This window comes from Lepidochelys kempii, chromosome 2, assembly GCF_965140285.1.
Source record: "Lepidochelys kempii isolate rLepKem1 chromosome 2, rLepKem1.hap1, whole genome shotgun sequence".
In the NCBI taxonomy this organism is placed as follows: domain Eukaryota; kingdom Metazoa; phylum Chordata; order Testudines; family Cheloniidae; genus Lepidochelys; species Lepidochelys kempii.
In genome coordinates, this window is record NC_136381.1 from 218,451,094 (window position 1) to 218,475,767 (window position 24,674).

The 24,674-nt window shown below is 41.4% G+C and overlaps 1 protein-coding gene across 4 annotated transcripts in view; it reads right to left on the reverse strand.

Moving 5' to 3' along the window:
• PHF14 (PHD finger protein 14) overlaps positions 1–24,674 on the reverse strand; it is a 301,795-nt gene that overhangs the window by 34,281 nt on the left and 242,840 nt on the right. For 2 of the 4 annotated variants that reach the window (XM_073333843.2, XM_073333841.2), the window contains one exon: positions 6,019–6,132. The exons of the other annotated variants lie outside the window; for them this stretch is intronic. In XM_073333843.2, the coding sequence (XP_073189944.1) occupies positions 6,019–6,132 (114 nt within the window). The remainder of the gene's footprint in view (positions 1–6,018; positions 6,133–24,674) is intronic. 4 annotated transcript variants of the gene reach the window in all.

Sequence of the window (24,674 nt, forward strand, 5' to 3'; positions counted from 1 at the left end):
GTAATATATGGAGAGGCTCAATCACAATCACCAGGCAACCTCACAGTCACTCTTCACAGTAGAATAACACTTTAAATAAAAGAACAACAAAACCCAAGTGTACAAGGGTAAATAGGTAGTCCAAGCCATGCTATGTGGATAACTCTATTTTGTTTCCAATTAACTTCATCTAAGAGACAACAAAATATTTATAGTTGAAATACCAGCAACAGTCTACTATAATTCTTCTCTTAAAGGTGTTAAAGATGACAGCTGCAGGGAACAGAAGGAAAATATTGCATTATCTTTGAAGTCAGAAAAAACGAAAACATCTGGTCCATTTACAAGAGCAAGAGTCAAGGTAGTGTACTGCGTATGTTGCTTAACATTTTCTTGCATGTCCTTGTGTGCATGAATTACTTTTGCCCCTTCCCATTGTTTATTCTTCATAATCTACTGGTGGCCCTTGAATTATTTTCTGACCTGCATATATCAGATATTTATCAAAATTATACAGTTATTTAGTGTCTTTCTGATATTACTGAGGTTAGAGGATGGAGAAAGTATCAGAAAAGCATTGCTACACATTTTGCCAGAGCATTCCTTTTAATTCAATGTGAATATGAACATGTCACAATTCACTTTGTTTAAAGGCAAAAAGCCTATACAATAAATTAAGATTGGATTCGAGGCTCTGCTGGTTAAATTTACAGTTTTGGGTTTTTTGAAAGCTATTTTAATGCAAGCTTTAGAATCTACTGAAGCTCCAAGAGGCAATGAGACTTGAAGAACAATGTTTTATTTAAAGATCAAGGGGTGGAGAGTAGTGAAAAACAAAAGAAAACGTCAGCTGCCTTTTGTGGTCATAAAAATAAGGGAGATTCTCTTTGCTCATCTTTGAAATAATGTAGACGTCTCCTTTAGCCTTTAGAAAACAAATGGAATTATTTTAATGGCTGGCAAGACTCTTGCCAACATCCATAATCCTTTCAAACTACATGTAGAGTACTTATGAGTAATAGCAGTTGACTTAAGTACAAAACACATCTTTCCCCATAAAACAGAGCACTATACTACAGCAGTGAATTACTGATGGAAAAAGGCTACACTCTATCCAGATATGCTGTGAGCAATGAATGCCTAATAGTTCAGAAACAGATTAATGGGCATGTATTTTCCTCTTTTCTTAGTTCAGTATCTTGAGGCTTTGTACAGTTTTGGTAGTTTTAGCACTGCAGTCAGAAAGCAAATCAGATACAAAGGCTATATGCATGCTTGCATGCTACAATATCATCATTCTACATTTTACCTAGAGGCTCAAAAACATACTTTTTGCATCAGAGCTAAATGCCATGAACTCATAATATTCTGGTGGTTGAATAAAAGGAAAAGCCTAGCATGGCATTTTATCTGAATCGGTATTGCTTTCCTAACACATACATGCAGAAAGAAGAGCTCTCTGTAAGCCTCTGGGCCCACAGTAGTACAATGTGATAAACTGATTTGCTTTAGGATTGTCAAAAGAAGCTATTAAACATACCTCATTTGTTTCTATTTTACCTTCAATTAAAAAATGAGATATTTCAATGTGATTTTTCTGGGGTCTGGGTTTAAAGGAACCAACAGACAAAGACAGGCTTTTCTTCTTATTCAGCAGCTTATTAAAAACAGAGTGTACCAAGTGAAGTTTGAAGTGATTAGGTTGATAAAATTCCTCTAATAAGCACCATCATTGCAATAACTCCATGAAAGATAACACACACCAGAATATAATTTTATGGAAAGCAAATATTATTCGCAATTCTCTAGAATGATGATTCAGCAATGCTGAAGTTAGGGTTGCACACATAAATTCTTCCCCTCTTGTGTACACATTAAAGTACTGTATTTAATTACACTATCACATACTTTTTCTCAAACAACAGAACATAATCAAACAGTACCTAAATACCTCAGCCATAAGTGACTAGCCAGTTTACTCTGAAGTAAATTTAGCTACCCATGCAACTACTGCCATCACTCCTAATGAGTTTTGCAAAAAATATACTGAGCAAAACCTGATTTTCAAACTCAAGACAGTGAAATGAAAACCAATTTCTTCTGGGCTAAGACTAGGGAAGGGTTATTTCCATGTCAACCAAACTTTAAAATGTCAGGTATATCAGCTCAAGGACTATTCAAAATCAGGCTGCAAGAATTCTTTTTTATAAAAAAAGTATATTTTGGCCTAAATTTCTGTTAAACATTTGGAAAATAGCCCTGCTCCAGTGAGTCTGGTGTAATTCAGTAGACTATTGAATTTAGTGTGCAGCTAGGTTAGGCATACTTGCATGCATAATATAGCCATCCTAAGGTGTGCATTTTGTGGATTTAGTAAAAAATTGTACTGTGCATGGTTACTACATGAATTATAAAGATATGAACTAATTCTGCAGCTGGATCTTCCTGCATAAAATCCTGCTGAAGTCAACTCGGCTCCACATGGGTGCAAAGGTCTACCCCTGCAGATCAGATTGCAGGATCTGTTGAATCCAAACTGGTTTTCCTTGAAACAATGAAAGGCATTCCTCCTCAAAAAGAACCATTTCCATCCCAAATTTCATCTTTTAACCTTCAGCCATGTGGACTGTAGGCCAGTCACTATATATAAAATGAGAAAAGTGCCATTTCCTCACTTTCCTCTCATAAAAGCAGCTGAACTATAATTGCTCCAACCTTAAAAGAAAAAAGAAAGCTGTCATGCAGAATAAGCATGAGCATGTTCAGCAAGTTACAGGTGAGTGAAAATAAAGTCTGGTGTTATGATGGAAACTGCTATATAACCTTAACTCCAGCAGCTCTTCATTATAATAAAGCAGAAAACGTCCTTATGTGTTTAGTATGGATTTTGTGAGTGATATGGATGTTGTGAGTACAACAGCATTATAAACCAACTACAAATTTTAGCTTTTATTCAGAAAAGCATAAGTGTTGAAACTACAGAAACAAGATATCTAACTTAAAGCATGATATTGTAAAACAATTATTTTTAACTACCATGTTTCTGCATCCCATGTACTCTAATCTACAGTAACTGCCTTAGTCCCTAATGTCACACAAGTAAGGCAAAAACACCAAACTGCAAAGATGTTATTAACTTTTTATGATTATTTGTGTTGTGGTAGTGTCCCAAGCCCTAAATAAGGTTCAGAGCTCTTTATTATCTATGCACTGTAAACATATATGTGGACATGGTCACTACCACAAAGAGATTACAATATAATTTGAAACAAGACAAGTATAATAAAGATCATGAGGGAAGAAGGGTAGAACAGGAGCAGATCCCACCTTGTCATTCTATTCACCCAGGGTGAAGCTCTTTTAGCAATCAGAGAGAAAGGGAAACTAGGAATTTTGCTGTGAATTCTGTTAACAAGAACAAAACCAACAAAAAACTACTCTGATAGTTCAACACACACACACTATGAACAAATATTAGAATTAGCAACAAATTACAGATAATTCCCAAGAATATTGGATTCAGATTGGTGTATCTGAGACAAAGACATCATTGGCAGATAAAAATTCTAGTTTATAGAAACTGATCTGGAACTTTTAGGCTAGGATGTTTCACAGTTTGTACTCACCATGAACTGTTTTCCTCCTGCCTCCCTCAATTCTGACATCCCTCTTTTTGATCACCATCTTCATTATTTCTCACTTGCTCTCCTCCTGCTCCTGTTAATGCCACACTTTTGAACCCTTCAGTCTATTTAACATTCTGACTTTTCTATTTCCCTCTCCTATTTATATCTCTTTGGGTGATTACATGTTTTTTTACCTAACAACTGTCTTCCTATCAGCACTTCATGGGCCACGTTCGGATGGGACATAAAATATGGTATAAATTATTCCTTGATAAAATGGTATATGTCACTCCCAATATTAGCTGGTGTAATTTACACATTGACAGTGTTGTAGTGAGAAAAGTCAACTGAAAGGATTGTTAATGAAGGTGTAAGATAAAGCAGTGCCTCTCAGACATGTTTCCAGTTAGAAACGAGGCCTTCCATGTGTAAGTCACATTAATTTGCATTTACAATGAGTTACCAATGTACAACTTACACCAATTATATCCTGGTGTGGGCTCGGAATTAGGTAAGATACTAACATTCCTCTCCTCTACCACTCAAAGTCCCCTGTAAACCCAACCCTAACTCTCTCCCTGTCTCACCTCTCGCTAGTCTTGCTTATGCTATAGTGAGCATCTTTGAAGACAGTCTTATTCCCTCACAGACTGCCTATATGTTTGTCCTTCCCTTGTTCAGCTGGCTAAACAATATCACCCTCAATTAGTCCTAAAGCCTTAACATCACTTCTCTGTCTTCCATCCTCCTCCTTGAACTGGCTAGGGTTCTCCTCCCAAAAATTTCAGACTTTTTCAAGGACAAAATTCATATAATTATCCATCTTTCCCTTCTTATTCTTTTTTCCTCTTCCTCTATCTGTCATCATTCACTCCTTTCTCTGAAACCCATCTTTCCCCTCCCATCCGCCGCTAATCTCATGACATGTACTTTTAATCTTGACCTCTCCATTGGAGATAAGTGCCAGAGAAACATCCAGAAACTGTGCCAGAATCAGTGCCAATCACTGCAGCAAACTGGCAAAGCCAGAAATTAGGAGCCAGAATTTATGAATATTAATAGACCAAGCTACTTGCTATTCAGCGCATTATACAGAATTATTAGTAATAATCTGTATTATATTGTCCTGGGGGATGGGACCACTTAGGTGGGATAAACTGACCATCATTTCAAGATCTAAAAGTAATGGTATTTCCACAGAATAAATGGGTAAACTGGTGATCTCACTTCAGACGGAATGGTAATAATCACTGAATGTCCTGTGGTAAAGGACTCTGTTCTTTTTTGCTGGATATAGTGACAAGACTATCAGGGGAGAGCATGATGTTCCAGAATATATTAAAATAGCTCTAAAAATAGCACCAGGAGACTAAAGAAAGGGCCCAACATTAGAGGAACCATATTTCCATTGATACTGAATGGCAAAAATTCTATGTCCTTCTTTATGAGGAGCACTGTAGCCAGAAGAACTCAGCATATATATGGTTTCAATATAATGACCACTTCATTTGATAATGTTTCCTGACAGGTCTATAGTAAAGAAAGGAATATCTAAAACTCTTCGGGGCTCTGGGGAAGTAGAAAATTAAGACTTCTCCTCAGGGGCTGAGGTGGTACCCCAATTTCAATAAGACATTTTGAAATTGGAAACAGTCATCGCCTAAAAAGATGTTTCCCACTATAGGAGAGGGTCAGGACTTCGAAATTTGCAGAAAGCCTATCTCCCCTGTTATGGAAGGGTACCCATGAAATAGGTTCAGAGACAGAATGAGCCACATTATGGAGTTTAGTCACAAGCTGGGACCTGTAGTGTGGACTTTGAGGCTGTCCTTTTAGAGGTGCTGAAGGTTCACTCAACCATGGACCTAGTATCTGGTGCCAGCAAGGTGTTCTTAATGAAGGCTAAAACAGATAGTCAATTCTTTGTCAAGAGTCCTTTCCTTACAAATGAGGGGGAAGTTCCCTTCAGATCATGGCCAACATAACCTAGCCAAGTTTACTTCTGAGAAGTTTGGCAATAGCTTTTCATAAACAAAAATCCTCTAATAATCAGAGTCCATTTCTTCTGACTTCCCCAGGGTTTGAAGGAATTCTTGCTGTCATGAGTATATGAGAAATAAGGAATGAGCAAAATATTTTCAAGTATTCCTGGAAAGCCTAGTCATTCATTATGAGAGTCTCAGTTAACAGTAGACAGAATGGGCTTAGCTAATGGAGAGCATTGGTTGAGGCCCTAGGCATTGCAGTACGCATTAGGTCTTAGGTGCCAGGGACACAGTGTGGAAGGGTCAGCCAGACCTCTAGGTTTAACGAAGGGTTTGCTATAAGTAAAATAAGACCAGGCATGAAAAATTGCAGGAAAACCAAAATACCCAACATAAATTTAGGAATAAATAGACACAGAATGTCCTACCTCTTCTGGATGTCTCTGTGCCACCACTACCAGCTCTTCAGAGATGCTTCTTGAAGTGGAGGGAACCACATTACCTGGGGCCTCTGAGACCACTTCATTTGACGGTTCAGAGTCCTGAGGGCAACAGAGACAAACAGACTCCTCAGAAGTGTATTGAAGTGGTACTCCACAAAAAGAGAGACTTTTTAGAGGTACTGTGGTCTGAACACAGGCATGGAAGACAGGAACTCCTAAATGCTAAAAACCTTCTAACTTGCGCAAGTCATTTAACTTCTGTCTCAGTTTTTCCATCTGTAAAATGGGGGAATTACATATCTTACATAAGGGTATTGTGAGAATTAGTAAATATTTGTACAGTATTTGAAGATATACAGTTGTGTATTAGTATTATCTTAACTCCTGCCCTCCCTTTCCTTTCATGTGGAAAGGAAAAAATAATCTTCTTCCAACTTGAATGAGTAGATTCTGCAATCAGCTGGGAGCAACGCAGAACAAGAACTGAAAAACAAAGCTCTTAAGAGGTAATTATTAAGTATTGCTTAAGTTTTCAAACACAATCTGACTAGTACTTCTACCTACCAGTGAAGCAGAGAACTTGCCACTTGCATCCTAGTTGCTTCTATTATTTAAAGCTTAATTACACATATTTAAGCGTTAGAGAAAACAGACATGAGTACACTAAAACCATATGTGCTTGGCAAATCAATAAATACCATTAAGGGCAGAATTTGTCCCACTTTCATGTGCTTCCCCAATAAGTCCTTAGGTTAGATTCAAAGGTGAGGTAAATGGCTGTAAGAGTTGCATAAAATATTTAATTTCGTCTTAAACTGGAGAAGAGGTAAAATAGTGGAATGATCTGCAATTCTCTGTATGTGCAAAATGACTATCTTAAAACCCAGAGAAGAGATGGAGGTGGTTGAAAGATTGTACTCAAAGAGTAGTTATCAATAGTTTGCTGTCAAGCTATGAGGGCATCCATAGTGGGGTCCAATTGGGGTCTGTCCCAGGCCCGGTACTATTCAACATTTTCATTGGTGACATGGATAATGGAGTGGAGAATATGCTTATAAAATCTGTGGATGACACTAAGCTGGGAAGGGTTGCAAGCATTTTGGAAGATAGGATTAGAATTCAAAATGACTGTGACAAATTGGAAAATTGGTCTCCAATTAGCAAGATGAAATTCAATAAAGACAAGTGCAAAGTACTTCACTGAGGAAAGAAAAATCTAGTGCACAAATACAAAATGGGGAATAATGGACTAGGCTGTAGTACTGCTGAAAAGGATCTGGGGGTTATAGTGGATCACAAATTGAATAAGTGTCAACAATGTGATGCTGTTGAGAAAAAGGCTAATATCATTCTGCAGTGTATTAAGAAAAGTGTATATGTAAGACATGGGGGGTAATTGTTTGTTCTGCTTAGTACTGCTGAGGCCACAGCTGGAGTACTGTGTCCAGTTTTGGGTACCATACTGTAAAAAAGATGTGGACAAATTGGAGGAGAGCAACAAAAAAATGATTAAAGATTTAGAAAACCTGTCCTTTGAGTAAAGGTAAAAAAAAAAAGGGGGCATTTTAGAATTGAGAAAAGATGACTTCAAATATGTTAAGGGCTGTTTTAAGAGGATAGGGATCAATCTTTCTCCATGTCCACTGAAGACAGCACAAGAAGTAATTGGCTCAATCTGCAAGGAACATTTAGGTTAAATATTAGGAACACTTGCTAACTATAAGGATAGCTAAATACTGCAATAGGTTACCAAGGGAAGTTGTGGAATCCTCGTCATTAGAGGTTTTTAAGAACAGGTTAGACTAACACCCATCAGGGATAGTCTAGGGCCTGGTCTACACTACAAGTTTATGTCAGATTTAACAGCGTTAAATCCGAATTAACCCTGCACCCATCCACACAACAAAGCCATTTTTTCGACATAAAGAGCTCTTAAATCCGATTTGTATACTCCTCCCTAATGAGGGGATTAGCACTGAAATTGACATCACCGTTTCGAATTAGGGTTAGTGTGGATGCAATTCGAAGGTATTGGCCTCCAGGAACTATCCCACAGTGCACCATTGTGACCGCTGTGGACAGCGCTCTGAACTTGGATTCACTGGCCAGGTGTACAGGAAAAGCCCCAGGAACTTCTGAATCTCATTTCCTGTTTGGCCAGGCGAGCTCATCAGCACAGGTGACCATGCAGAGCTCATCAGCACAGGTCACCATGCAGTCCCAGAATCGAAAAAGAGCTCCAGCATGGACCGAACGGGAGGTACTGGATCTGATCGCTGTATGGGGAAGTGAATCTGTGCTATCAGAACTACGTTCCAAAAGATGAACTGCCAAAACATTTCAAAAAATCTCAGAGGCCATGAGGGACAGAGGCTACATCAGGGACGCAACACAGTGCCGCGTGAAACTTAAGGAGCTCAGACAAGCGTCCCAGAAAACTAAAGAATCAAACGGACACTCCAGGACAGAGTCCCAGACATGCCGCTTCTACGCTGAGCTCATGCAATTCTAGGGGGGGCCGCCACCACCACCCCACCCCTCACCGGGAACTCCGATGATGGGGTACTTTCCGCCATGACTGAGGATTTTGTGGATGGGGAAGATGATGAGGAGCAGGACGAGCTTGGGGAGAGCACACAGCACACCATTCTCCCCGACAACCAGGATCTTTTTATCACCCTGACTGAAATACCCTCCCAACCCAACAAAGCCAGAGAAGGGACCTCTGGTGAGTGTACCTTTTTAAATATAATATATGTTATAAAAGCAAACGTTTTTTAATGATTAAGTAGCCCTGAGGACTTGGGATGCATTCGTGGCCAGTACTGCTACTGGAAAAGTCTGTTAACGTGTCTGGGGATGGAGTGGAAATCCTCCAGGGACATCTCCATGAAGCTGTCCTGGAGGTACTCTAAAAGCCTTTGCGGAAGGTTTCTGGGGAGAGCAGCCTTATTCCGTCCTCCATGGTAGGAAACTTTACCACGCCATGCTAGTAGCAAGTAATCTGGTATCATTGCATGACAAAGCCTGGCAGCATATGGTCCCGGTGTTTGCTGGCATTCAAGCAACATCCGTTCTTTATCTCTCAGTGTTATCCTCAGGATAGTGATATCGTTCATGGTAACCTGGTTGAAATAGGGGAATTTGATTAAGGGGACATTCAGAGGTGACCGTTCCTACTGGGCTGTTTGCCTGTGCCTGAAAAGAAATCCTCCCCGCAGTTAGCCACGCGGTGGGAGGGGGGGCCATTGGCGCTGAGCTGTTTGCGTTTGGCTAGCAGTGATCTTCCCTGATACCAGCCATGATCTTTCCTGATACCAGCCAGGCGGTGGGGGGAAGGGAAAAGCGATCATCCCAGAGAATTGGATGGGGGGAGGGGGTTAGTTTGTTTTCTGCTGCTGCACTTTAACAGGAAAACTGCAGCACTAAATGGCCAACTCAACGGGCTTTGCTTGGTATGGGAAAGGAGGGGGCTGTTGTTATGAAGGTTGCAGAAACCGAAAGACTATGGCTTACCATGGCCACCTGCATGCCGAATTCTGTTGCCCAGCCCTGCGTGTGTGATCTCTAACACCAAAGCCGCAGGCACTCAATATAAGATGCAAAATGCGACCTTGTACCAAAATCACATGTGCTGTGTAATGTGAATAGTGCTGTTCACCATGAAAGAGTATAGCCATTGTTCTGTAAAATGTATCTTTTTAAATACTTCACTACATTTTTTTCCTCCAGCAGCTGCAAATGTTTCAAGCCTCCCTCCTCCGTCCGAAAAGCTATCTCAGATAAGGTGGCAAAAAAACGCACACGTGATGAAATGTTCTCTGAGCTCATGCAGTCGTCCGGCACTGACAGAGCTGTGTGGAGGGACACAATAGCAGAGTACAGGACAGTGGCCGATGAACATGAGGAGAGGTGGCGGCAGGAAGATCAGAGGAGGCATGAGGAAATGCTGGGGCTACTGCGAGATCAAACGGACATGCTCCGGCGTCTGATGGAGGTTCATGAACAGCAGCAGGATCACAGACTGCCACTGCAGCCCCTGTTTAACCGCCCTCCCTCCTCCCTAAGTTCCATAGCCTCCTCACCCAGACCCCCAAGAACACGGGGGGGGGGGAGGGGAAGCGAGGCTCCAGGCACCGCTCCACCCCAGTGGACAGCCCAAGCAACAGAAGGCTGGCATTCGACAAGTTTTAAAGTGGCCTTTTCCTTCCCTCCTACCCTCCTCCCACACCCCACCCGGGCTACCTTGTGAGTTATCTCCCTATTTTTATAATCAATTAATAAAGAATACATGTTTTTTAAATGAGAGTGACTTTATTTCCTTTGCAAGCAAGCTGTGATCGAAGGCGGGAGGGCAGGTGGCTTACAGGGAATTAGAGTCAACCAAGGGGGCGGGTTTTCATCAAGGAGAAACAAACAGAAGTGTCACACAGTACCCTGGCCAGTCATGAAACTGGTTTTCAAAGCTTCTCTGATGCGCACCGCTTCCTGCTGTGCTCTTCTAACTGCCCTGGTGTCTGGCTGCGCGTATTCAGCGGCCAAGCCATTTGCATCAACCTCCCACCCCGCCATAAACGTCTCCCCCTTACTCTCACAGAGATTGTGGAGCACACAACAAGCAGCAATAACAATGGGAATATTGGTTTCGCTGAGGTCTGAACAAGTCAGTAAACTGCGCCAGCGACCCTTTAAATGTCCAAATGCACACTCTACCACCATTCTGTACTTGCTCAGCCTATAGTTGAACAGCTCCTGACTACTGTCCAGGGTGCCTGTGTACGGCTTCATGAGCCAGGGCATTAAGGGGTAAGCTGGGTCCCCAAGGATAACTATAGTCATTTCAACATCCCCAACAATTATTTTCTGGTCTGGGATGTAAATCCCTTCCTTCAGCCGTTTAAACAGACCAGAGTTCCTGAAGACGCGAGAGTCATGAATCTTTCCCTGCCATCCCACGTTGATGTTGGTGAAATGTCCCTTGTGATCCACCAGTGCTTGCAGCACCACTGAAAAGTACCCCTTGTGGTTTATGTATTGGCTGCCCTGGTGGTCTGGTCCCAAGACAGGGATATGGGTTCCGTCTATGGCCCCACCAGAGTTAGGGAATCCCATTGCAGCAAAGCCATCCAATATGACCTGCACATTTCCCAGAGTCACTACCTTTGATAGCAGCAGCTCAATGATTGCGTTGGCTATTTGCATCACAGCAATCCCCACAGTAGATTTGCCCACTCCAAATTGATTCCCGACTGACCGGTAGCTGTCTGGCGTTGCAAGCTTCCACAGGGCTATTGCCACTCGCTTGTGAACTGTGAGGGCTGCTCTCATCTTGGTATTCTTGCACTTTAGGTAGGGGAAAGCAAGTCACAAAGTTCCATGAAAGTGCCCTTATGCATGCGAAAGTTTCGGAGCCACTGGGAATCATCCCTGACCTGCAACACTATGCGGTCCTACCACTCTGTGCTTGTTTCCCGGGCCCAGAATCGGTGTTCCACAGCATGAGCCTGCCCCATTAACACCATGATCTCCAAATTGCAGGGGAACGTGGTTTTAGAGAAAAGCGTGTTCATGTCCTCATCACCGCGCTGCCGTCACCTTCTCACCTGGTTTTTCAGGTGCTGGTTCTGCATACGCTGCACGATAGTGCGCGAGGTATTTACAATGGTCATAACTGCTGTGGTGAGCTGAACGGGCTCCATGCTTGCTGTGCTATAGGGTCTGCTCCTGCTCGGGCAATCCAGGGAAAAGGGCGCAAAATGATTGTTTGCCGTTGCTCTGGCGGAGGGAGGGGTGACTGACAACATGGCTTACAGGGTTGGCTTACAGGGAATTAAAATCAACAAAGGGGGTGGCTTTGTGAGAAACAGAATGGCCCCCTCAAGGATAGAACTCAAAACCTCAAGGAAAGAACTCAAAACTGGGTTTAGCAGGCCGTTGATTTCATGGAGGGAGGGAGGAGAAAATGAATACAAAACAAATCTGGTTTATTTCTTGTTTTGATCCACTTCATCTATCTTTATACATCTTGCTGGCCGTGCAATACGACCGCTAGCCATCGTCATCTCCTGGGTGCTCGGCAGAAGACGTTGCTGTTGATTAAAAGACAGTGCACTGCCGGTAGGACTGAATCACCATGAGACAAAATGTAAAAGGGAAATGACCTGGCTGAGTCACTCCCATGTTTGCCCAGGCGACCCTGACCTCATTGAGGTCGGTTAAAAGAGCACCCTGGACTATGTCGACGATGGCTACCAGTCATACTGCACTGTCTGCTGCCAAAAGGCAATAAACTGCTGCTGTGTAGCAATGCAGTACCGCGTCTGTCAGCACCCAGGAGACATATGGTGACAGTTAGCTGAGCGGGCTCCATGCTTGCCGTGGTATGGTGTCTGCACAGGTAACTCAAGAAAAAAGATGCAAAATGATTGTCTGCCCTTGCTTTCATGGAGGGAGGGAGGCCTGACGATATGTGCCCAGAACCACCTGCAACAATGTTTTAGTCCCATCAGGCACTGGGATTTCTACCCAGAATTCAAATGGGCGGTGGAGACTGCGGGAACTGTGGGATAGCTACCCACAGTGCAACGCTCCGGAAGTCAATGGTTGCCTCTGTACTGTGGACACACTCTGCCAACTACATGCACTTAGAGCATTTGTGTGGGGACACCCACAATCGATTGTATAAAAACGCTTTCTACAAAACCGACTTCTATAAATTCGACCTAATTTCGTAGTGTAAACAAGGCCTGGACTAGATTACCTCTCGAGGTCCTTTACAGTCCTACATTTTTATGATTCTGTGATTGCCATGTGTGTACCATATTCCTGTTAGGTGCTTTTCCTGTTACTCCCCATCAGTGTGCAGGTTAAACTTGCACACCAACTACAACCCAAATAAGAGTAAGTAACACTACTTTATCACTTTTAACCAACATGCAATTTACACCACTCTTCATGTCACTACTGAGTTTGATCCAAAAATTCCGTGGGAGCTGTGGTTCACTTATATTAAGTTTGAATTTGGCCCAATAGGGTTAGAGAGGTGTAACTGAAAAGAAAATCTGGTCCATTTCCTTTTTCCTTTCACCTGGATTTGTGCTGGAAATGGCCCACCTGTTGATCACTTTAGATAAGCTATTACCAGCAGGACAGTGGGGTGGGAGGAGGTATTGTTTCATGATTTCTGTGTGTATATAAAGTCTGCTGCAGTTTCCACGGTAAACATCTGATGAAGTGAGCTGTAGCTCACGAAAGCTCATGCTCAAATAAATTGGTTAGTCTCTAAGGTGCCACAAGTACTCCTTTTCTTTTTGCGAATACAGACTAACACGGCTGTTCCTCTGAAACCTTTTTCCTTTTGTTTTTAATGAATGCTCCCAAATCTAGCACTAGATTCAATAAACATTTCACCTACTGTATAATCTATGACATCCAAACCCCATTCAAATCTGTTTTGTGGCTAATTGAAAGTTAATGTAGAACATAAAACTATGTAAAGTTCTTACAGAATCTGTCCATCAGACGCTTTAACAATTCAGTATTATTATTAGTGAATGCACAAATGATATAATAAACATGGAAAGATGCTGAAAATATAAAATATAAAGTAGGAAGATAAAACAGATATTAAAAGTACAAAAAGAAAAAATGTCAAAAGGACTTGGGTAGGTATCACATGTTTTATCCATTCAACAGTCTCAGGATCAGCAGTGTGGAGTCTTGAAAGTCCTCCTGATAGACCAGCATGAGATGAGCAGTCATTTAGTAGATGTGCAGGATCCTCAACTGCAGCTACAAAGGGCTGTTCCTGAGACCCTGAGTGTGGTCATTTGCCACACACCTCACCAACCAGCATATGAAACAGCTAAGCCTGCATCAGAGTAGCGTGGCAGTTTGTGTCTTATGAGGCTGAGTGATGAGGAAGGAGATTTCTACAGACTGAGCAGCTTGTTCCCATTCTGTTTGGCAGCATCCACCATAGATATGGTTGGTATCATAGTCTAGATAGGTCTTCCGCTGATGAGTCAGTGGCAAGGCGTTTTCTATATATATTTGAAAAGTGGAAGTTGTGGCATTTCCTGGATTTGGTCAAGGAGTTTCTTTGCTGCAATATAACCCTTGATGTTAGGAGGCAGGATATTAGAGAGGACTGGTAGCCCGTGAACCTTTTTTTGGTGCCATAGGTCCTGTTATTCTCATTGTTTGATTCAATTGTACATCAAATAATGGTGTGGGGAATTTAATGACACAGGAGCACAGTACTCTCCAACTAAGCAATGATCTAGCACTGAGTTACACAGTGTTTGCACAATTCCACAGTCGAGATCCCATGCTTATTTAAGATGCCATTTCTGCATGTAATCTTCTGATTAACCTTGGTGAGATGGTCCTTGTAGGTGAGTGTACCAACTAGAGTTACTCCTACATATAATGGCTTTGGGTCGTGTGTCTGTCATTCTCCATTCAAGAAGATATTGAGCTCTCAATGTTGTGGCATGGTTGAGATGGAAGCATAACAACATTGTATCTGACCCACTGGGTTTACGTCTCCACTTCTTGCATTAGCTACTGATTACTGCAATATTTTGATTTAAGATATCCTCAAACTTTTTGAAATTTCTCTCTCTTGAAGCAAGGTAGATGTAATCTGCATATTGAATGGCCTTGAAATTGTTGGAAGCAGGTCATTCATAAATATATTGAAAAAAGTTAGAGCAAGAACATACCCCTGGAGCCCATGAAAGCTTATGCTCTAATAAATGTATTAGTCTCTAAGGTGCCAAAAATACTCCTGTTCTTTTTGTGGATACAGACTAACATGGCTGCTACTCTGAAACATATCCCTGCGTGAGTCTGTTTTTCTGAGTCCTTCAGCTTCCTTGACTATGGGATGCTGTTCCAGAAAGAAGGTCTGCTGGGAGGAGATGGGCCCTGCCTGACCAAGAAGGGGAAGAGCATCTTCATGCACTGACTTGGCAATGTAGTGAGGAGGGCTTTAAACTAGGTTCAAAGGGGGCAGACAACAAAAGCCCACAGCTAATCATAAACAGAGGTTTAAGATGTTGGGCAGGGGGTCATGGAAAAGTACAACAAGATTATAGGAGCAACAAAAGGGAAATCAGTGGGGGAATGTGCTCAACATCTTAGATGTCTATACACAAAAGCAAGGAGTATGTGGAATAAACAGAAAGAACTGGAAGTATTAGTGCACAAGCTAAATTATGACTTAATTGGTGTCACAGAGATTTGATGGGATAAGTCTCATGACTAGAATATTGGTTTATTCAGGAAGGGGGAAAACAGAGGCGGTATTGCACTATGTATCAAGAATATGTATTTGTTCTGAGGTCCAGAAGGAGGCGAGAGGTAGACCAGATATAAGGGGTAAAACATAGGGTGATATTATGGTAGGTGTGCACTATAAACCATCAATTTAGGAAGAAGACGTGGATGAGGCATTTCTAGAACAACCAACAGAAATATTGAAAACAAAAGACCAGGTAGTAGTGGGGAAATTTAACTACACAGACATCCGTTGAAAAGTAACATGGCAAAAGACCACATTCCAGTAAGTTCTTAGTATGTATTGAGGAAAACTTTTTTGTTTGAGAAAGGGGAGAAGTAACCTGGGGGACAGACAATTAAGACTTGCTTGTGATCAATGGGGACGAATTGGTAGCAAATCTGAAGGTGGAAAGCACTTTGCGTGAAACTGATCATGAAATGATAGATATTCTAAATAGATTCTAAGGAAATTAAGGAGTTAGGGTAGCAAAATAATGACAATGGAGTTCAAAGGTGCAAACTAACAAAATCAGAGAATCGGTAGGAAAGTTCGCGTGGGAAAAAAATCTAAGGGAAAAACTGTTCAGGAGAGCTGGCAGATTTTTAAGGGAACATTAAAGGCACAACTGCAAACTGCTAATGTGAAGGAAAGATAGGAAGAGGCCAATATGGCTCCATCCAGGAGCTCTTTAATTACTTGAAAATAAAAAAAGAATCCCCAAAAAAGTAGAAACATGGACAAATAACTAAGGCGAAGTACTAAAGAATTTCACAAGCATCTAGGGACAAAATCAGAAAGGCTAATGCACAAAATGAGCTACACCTAGCAAGGGACAGAAAAGGGAATAAGAAGAGGTTCTATAAATACATTATGAGCAAGAAAAAGACAAAGGAGAGTGTAGATCCTTTACTTAGCAGAGAAGGAGAGTTAATAATGGATGACCTCAAGAAGGCTGAAATGTTTAAAGCTTGTTTTGCTTCAGTTAAGGTTAATGGTAACCAGATACTTAATACAGTTAATATTAACAACAAGGAGAAAGGAATGCAATGCAAAATAGAGAAAGAACAGATTAAAGAATGTTTAGATTAGTTAGATGTATTCAAGTTGGCAGGGCCTGACAAAATGCATCTTTGGGTACTTAAGGAACTAGCTTAAGCAATTTCAGAACCATTTGCAATTATCTTTGAGAACTCATGGAGCATCGTTGAGGTTCCAGAGGACTTGAGAAAGTCAAACATAGTACCTAACTTTAAAAATGGGAATAAGGAGTGCCAGGGAATTACAGAACAATCAGCCAACTTCAATATCTGGAAAGATACTAGAGATACTGGAACAAACTTTTAAATAATTCATTTGTAAGCACCTAGCAAATAGTAGGGTTATAAGGAATAGCCAGCATGGATTTGTCAAGAACAAATCATGACAAACCAACCTATTTTCCTTCTTTGGCAGGGATGCTGACCTAGTGGATGGGGAGAAGAGTAAATGTGATATATCTTGATTTTAGTAAGGCTTTTGACACAGTCTCACATGACAATCTCATAAGCAAACTAGAGGAATGAGGTCTAGATGAAATTACTGTAAGATGGGTTGAAACAACATACTCAAAGTGTAGTTATCAATAGTTGTTTGTCAAATTGGGAGGGAGTATCTACTGGCGACACTTAGGGGTCAGTACTGGGTTCGATACTACTCAATATTTCCATTAATGTCTTGGATAATAGAGTGGAGAACATGCTTATAAAATGTGCAGATGACACCAAACTGGGAGGGGCTGCAGTCACTATGCAGGGCAGGATTAGAATTCAAAACCACTTTGACAAATTGGAGAATTGGGCTGAAATCAACAAAATGAAATTCAGTAACTATGAGTGCAAAGTACTGTGCTTGGGAAGGAAAAATCAAATGCACAAGTACAAAATGTGGACTAACTGGCTAGATGGAGGTGCTGCTGAAAAGGATCTGGGGGTGATAGTGGATCATAAATTGCACGAGTCAACAATATGATGCAGCAGTGAAAAAGGCTAATATCATTCTGCGGGGTTTTAACAGAAGTGTTGTACATAAGCCATAAGAAGTAACTGTCCCACACTTCTCAGCACTGGTGAGGCCTTGGCTGGAGTACTTTGTCCAAATTCTGGATGCCACACATTTGGAAAAATGTGGTCAAACTGGAAAGTATCCAGAGGAGAGCAACAAACGTGACAAAAGGTTTAGAAAATCTGACCTATGAGGAAAAGTTAAAAACCTGGGCATGTTTGGTCTTGAGAAAAGAAGACTGTTAGCAGTCTTCAAATATGCTTAATCTGCAATAAGAGAAATTTAGATTAGTGGTGGCCAACCTGTGGCTTTGGCGTCAGATGCGACTCTACAGAAGTTAATATGTGGCTCCTTGTATAGGCACCGACTCCAGGGCTGGAGCTACAGGTGCCAACTTTCTAATGTGCCGGGGGGTGCTCACTGCTCAACCCCTGGCTCTGTCACAGGCCCCGCCCCCACTTTACCCCTCCCGGGAGCTTGCCATGCCCTCGCTCCTCCCCCCCCGCCCAAGAGCCTCCTGCACGCCATGAAACAGCTGAATGGCACGTGTGAGGAGGGAGGGAGAGGCACTGCTCAACAGGGCTGCCGGTGGGCGGGAGGCGCTGGGAGCAGGGGAGAGCTCATGTGGGGGCTGCTGACATATTACTGTGGCTCTTTGGCACTGTACATTGATAAATTCTGGCTACTTCTCAGGCTTAGGTTGGCCACCCCTGGATTAGACCTTATGGAAAACTTTCTAACTATAAGTGTAGTTAAGTTCTGGAATAGGCTTCCAAGGGAGTTTGTGGAATCCCCATCATTGAGAGGCTTTTAAGAACAGGTTGGACAAACACCTTTCATGGATGGTCCCTTCTAGCCCCACATTTCTATAATTCTATATTCATCTTAGCTATCTTAGCTTAACTAGCATGTCTTGGTATTTGTCTATTTTGAAGCATCATTTCCTAAGCTATAATAACCCTGCAGGCAGGTAGTCCTATGTGAGGGAGGAACTCTTAGTAAATCTGCATTTTATTTTTAACGTTACCCTTTGGTTCATCCTCCAATATATATGTATCTACATTAGGCTGGTCAAAATTTAAAACACTTTAAACACCTTCACTAGTTGATACTGTGGTTTTGATAACTGCGTAGATTGCAACATTTTAAAATATGAAACAATTCTATAAATCTGTGCCAATTGGACTGTGTTTGTTATAATACTCATTACAAAAGTTATTTTAGATGTCATCACATAAAACACAGAAAATGTACTTTTGATATACCACTTTCCTTCTCTCTAAAGCCATTAATTGCAAGGATATCAAGCAATGCACTCTTGGAAATTGCAAGCTGAGATGTTCATTACTGACTTTCTCCAAGATAATGACCTCTAGAAAAAATAAATTCAAGTTTTATGTTGACACAGTGTTTGCAATTTAACCCAATACATCTGTTTGAACTCCCTGAATATATATTCAAAACGCAAGAGGTGAACGGTCTGGGACAAACACTCCATTCACATTTTTGCTCATAACCAGATCCTTTGTTATGCTTTCAGGGAGAGCTATTTATATGTTGTAACTACCCTTAGGATTGCTTCCTATGTTGTTATTCTCTGATTTTAAAAAAAAACAAACAATAGAGTGCAACATTATTCAGACTCTTAAAACTAGAAAACAGAAAACAAAAGAAAAATTGCATTGAATATTTTTATATATTTATAGTAGTCAATTTAAAACTGGTTTTCAGTTCCCTGGTTTGAGAAACAAGATCTGCCCATTCCAGTACTGGGATCATGGAATCTCTGAGGTGAAGGAATGAGTAGCGGGAGGGTGTTTACTGGGTTGTTTTTTTTCCCCCATGGAGGTTGGAGAGCATGAGAGAAGTCTTTAGGACTGTGAATGAGCCTCCATTAGGGTCTCTATAGGGAAATATAAATGATTTGTTGACTCCCTGTAGGAGAAGCAGGACACTGAGCAAAAAAATTACAATACCAAGATAAAATATGGTTCTTCCTTCCATTGCCTCCCTTTCTTTACACAACTCCCTTTATGGCTTACAAGTAGAGGATTTGAATAACCTGTCTCATTCTATATTCTACCAGCTTAAGCTTCAGTGAGGAAAATTTACGCTACGCATCAGGAGGATCTTTTATAAGAACAATTAGAGGAGAAGCTGATGGTGGAGAACGAAGAATCCCACCAATGAGAATATTTAGTCTAACACCCATCCCTCATGGAAGGGAGGGAAGGTTTAGAGATACTAATACCAGTCCTGTAACAGTGCAAGAGTGTCATAAATATCACAAAGTGGAAGAGAAACTAGATAACCGAATAAGATGTGCTCTCCAATTCAAATATTTCTGCAATACATATAAAAGCACTGTTTTCTAGACAGGGGACATGTGAAACACAGCTTTCAAATTTTATAGGGAGTCAATGTATATATTTAAAACCAGGCTTCTGAGGACAACTGCTCCTGTGCACGTTTAATTGACACAGTGGTAATAAAGCCAGAAGAAGCTGGCTTAATAGGGCTGCCCAGGTACTAACAATAAAATAAGTTATTGAGTGATAGTACTCATGAGTGGGAATTTTAGATGAGGTCCATGTGCGCCAATAAATTGAAAGGATTATATTAGGGCTGTCCAATGGTTAAAAATAATTAATCACAATTAATCGCGAGATTTGAAAAACAGTAGTGATTAATTGTAGTTTTAATCGCACTGTTAAACAATAATGGAATACCATTTATTTAAATATTTTTGGATGGTGGAGCGGTTACAGTGTGTGTGTTGGGGAGAAGAGAGTGAGAGAGTGTGTGTGTTGTGGGAGGGCTGTCTCTTTAAGCAGAGCACTCAGAAGCCTGAATGCTTTTTGAGCCAGCAGCAGCTGCTGTGAGCAGCACTCACTCCTGAGCCAGCAGCAGCAAACCCCCCTATTCCCTGATCCCAACTCAGCACTGACCGGCTACATGGGTGGCAGACACCCGGATATAAGTCCCTCTGCCCTACGCAGCAGACAGGAGGCAGGCTCCCGATTTGGAGCAGCGTGGCCAGGAGCGACTCTGGTGGTGGGGAGAGGGGAGGAGGCAGCAGCAGCAGTGAATCTGGGTGACAGGAGGAAGGGCATCCATGCCCTGGAGGCATGCAGTGGCGCCTCCCTGAGCATAGTGCCCTGGTGTTCGATTAACGCTCATTAAAAAAAAAGCATTAATTTGTTTTGAGTTAATTGCATGCGTTAACTGTGATTAATTGACAACCCTAGATTATATCCGCATCGTAAGCAACTGACAGGTCTAAAATGTATCAAGAAATCTTCAGACCTTTGATGTTAGTGTTCATGAAATTTAAGACAATAGGATGGTATTGGCTTAAGTCAAGCACAGTTTGTACAAATATTATGCACACTTCTGAAAACAGCCAACACATATAATATGATATTCCAGTCCTGGAAAAATAAAAACAAGTAGTTGGGGGAAATTATGAGGTTTTATTGGCATGTTGATAAATATTTACTAGGTATTTGAATAAAACCTCTGAGTCATTTTCATTTGTTATGTAGGCAACATTTGAACCCAGATCTTTAGTGGGGAATGACCAGTGATCCAATCCTTGGTAACTTTACAATTTGGGTTGTTTGGGTCCGGGGGAGGGGCACCAGACACAAAAGCATTGCTGATTTAACTCTGGGTGTGAGACATTTTGAGGCAGTTTTAAAAGCTTAGGTCACCAGAGACCAGAGTTGACAACATGAAAGGTGGGAAAGTGGGAAATCACCTTGCAGTTACCTAAGCGTATCTGATCTGTGGACAAAAAGAATGAATGACAGTTGTTATGGTGTTCAGTTCCTTGAACTACAGACTTTTTATTGTATTTAATCATTGATGTAATCCCCCAGAGAACTGAAAGTATTAACTCTCTCTTGACTTTTTTCCTACCACGGGCATATTTTTGTTTTCTCATCGTGTAACAGAAGCTGTTACACGATGAGAAAGTGTAACATGGCTTCTTTTTGTATTCTTTATTGTGTAGAAGTATCATTGATATGACAGCATTAGTAGCACATGCAGAAATAACGAGATTCTAGAATAGATGTGGGGTGTTTTATGTGGCCTCCCGATAATTATAGATTTTAGAAAAAATAGATATGTGCAACCTAGGAGAACATTCACTACTATGTGGTAATAATGCTGTGGGTCAAATTTGGGGCCTGATTTTTTATGTGTTTCTTTTTAGCATTCCTGAGAACAGACAATTTATAAAAATACACACATGTGTGACTAGATAGTATATGTACATGTCTTATACTTGTGAATGTTAAAAAGATAATAAAATATTCAGGCCCTGAAGTTTGCTTCCAACAACACTGTGTATATATATTTCACACATATATGTCAGAAAAGCTGGGTGACCAGCCATGGCTTGAGGAGTAGCAGGGACAGGCTGTTGCAGGGGCATGGGTCAGGGGTGCTAGAACAGGGTGGTCAGGGAGCCGTGGCCCTCCCCATTTTTTTTCCAGCCGTAAGGGAGAGCGATGAGGGGAAGGGGTGGAGAGGTGTTAGCTGGGGGTGGGATCTTGGGGGGAAGAGGCAGTGTGGGGGTGGGGCCTAAGAGGAAGGGACGGTGCTAGGGTGGAGGCTCAAGGGGAAGGGGTGGCATGGGGGATGAGGCCATCATTTGGGCACCAGTGGCCCCCCATTTTTAGGGAGCTTCTGCCGCTCCTGGCATGAGTAATTTATCAGTGCTACTAGTGACCCCCTACACGCCACAAGACAGCAACGCTGAGCAGACTGGAGTGGCTCCTTTCTTTAGGAGCCTATATTCCTGCCCTGGGGGGTCACCCAATTAGAACCTTGCTTGTGGATTGGGATTCATCTCATCAGGCTCAGAACACTCATCTCTCTCTCACACACAGACTCATGAATGTTAAATGATGGGCTAAGTTTTAGTCCAGTGCGAAACTGAAACATTGTACCTATAATTATCTCACCACCCAACCAAAATAGGATTTATAATGAAAATGCTGACATTCAAATATAGCTTGCAAATATACAGAGTATACAGGGAGATCTATGGTAACAACATACTATATAAAAAAAACGAGGTGTACTTGTGGCACCTTAGAGACTAACAAATTTATTTGGGCATAAGCTTTTGTGGGCTAAAACCCACTTCATCGGATGGATGCAGTGGAAAATACAGTAGGAAGATATATACACAGAGAACATGAAAAAATGGGTGTTGCCATACCAACTGGAACGAGACCAATTAATTAAGGTGGGCTATTATCAGCAGGAGAAAAAAAACCTTTTGTAGTGTTAATCAGGATGGCTCATTTCAAACAGTGGACAAGAAAGTGTGAGTAACAGTAGGGGGAAAAAATTAGCATGGGGAAATAGCTTTTACTTTGTGTAATGACCCATCCACTCCCAGTCTTTTTTCAAGCCTAATTTAATGGTGTCCAGTTTGCAAATTAATTCCAATTCTACAGTTTCTCATTGGAGTCTGTTTTTGAAGTTTTTTTGTTGGAGAATTGTGACTTTTAGGTCTGAAATTGAGTGACCAGGGAGGGTGCAGTGTTCTCCGACTTGTTTTTGAATGTTATAATTCTTGATGTCTGATTTGTGTCCATTTATTCTTTTGCGTAGAGATTGTCCAATCTGGCCAATGTACATGGCAGAGGGGCATTGTTGGCACATGATGGAATATATCACATTGGTAGATGTGCAGGTGAACAAGCCTCTTATGGTGTGGCTGATGTGATTAGGTCCTATGATGGTGTCCCTTGAATAGATATGTAGACACAGTTGGCAATGGGAATAGGTTGTTCTGGAATAGGTGACTTCTGGATATTATTCTGGCTCTGTCAATCTGTTTCTTCACTTCAGCAGGTGGGTATTGTAGTTTTAAGAATGCTTGATAGAGATCTTGTAGGTGTTTTTCTCTGTCTGAGGGATTGGAGCAAATGCGGTTGTATCTTAGAGCTTGGCTTTAGACAATGGAACGTGTGATGTGGTCTGGATGAAAGCTGGAGGCATTTAGGTAAGTATAGCGGTCAGTAGGTTTCTGGTATAGGGTGGTGTTTATGTGGCCATTGCTTATTAGCACTGTAGTGTCCAGGAAGTGGATCTCTTGTGTGGACTGGTCCAGGCTGAGGTTGATGGTGGGATGGAAATTGTTGAAATCATGGTGGAATTCCTCAAGGGCTTCTTTTCCATGGGTCCAGATGATGAAGATGTCATCAATGAAGCGTAAGTAGAGTAGGGGCGTTAGGGGACAAGAGCTGAGGAAGCACTGTTCTAAGTCAGCCATAAAAATGTTGGCATACTGTGGGGCCATACGGGTACCCATAGCAGTGCTGCTGATCTGAAGGTATACATTGTCCCCAAATGTAAAATATTTATGGGTGAGGACAAAGTCACAAAGTTCAGCCACCAGGTTTGCTGTGACATTATCGGGGATACTGTTCCTGATGGCTTGTAGTCCATCTTTGTGTGGAATGCTGGCGTAGAGGGCTTCTACATCCGTAGTGGCCAGGATGGTGTTTTCTGGACACGAAAGCTTATGCCAAAATAACTTTGTTAGTCTCTAAGGTGCCACAAGTACTCCTCGTTTTTTTTGCTGATACAGACTAACTCGGCTACCACTCTGAAACCTGTAAACATACCATATTTATCTCTCAGTCTCTATTAAAGTCACAGCAGCTGTTAAATTGTACAGAACAGAAGCCCTAGATACACTTTCATTCTCATGAAGGAAATGAAGAACTGACTCTTCAAAGCATAATATAAATGCGTGCTTACACTACGTTATTTAGACATACAGAAAGATTACAAAGCTATATTTGAAACAAGATGATGGGAAATGTAAACTGCAGTTTGCAATGATATTTATGCCAAGCAGAACTTTAGCAATTACTCTTCTGCCATTGCTACTTCAAACAACTAAACCAACCAACCATCCAAACAAAAAATTCCTAAAAAATCCCCACAGGAGGTGACTTCAACGTGGCAGGTTTGAATATGTCATATTAACTCTGTATCAATTTTCATACATCATCTTTTATCCTGGTCCAGTTGAAATTTATGCAAGTCATAAATTGGCTTTAAACAAGCTTTGAAACAGGCTGGAACTAGTTTTCAAATTAAAGAGCCGTCAGTACATTATAAGGTACTGTCATTTTATTACCCCAATCAATTCTATGTGGCCTGAGGTACAAGGAAAATGGATGCTGTCTTCATTTGCTAAGGGTTTATCTCCTACACCAGGCTTTGAAAACATGACTACAGTAATGAATTGGAAGCTAAAGTTACTAACAATGACTTTTAATGT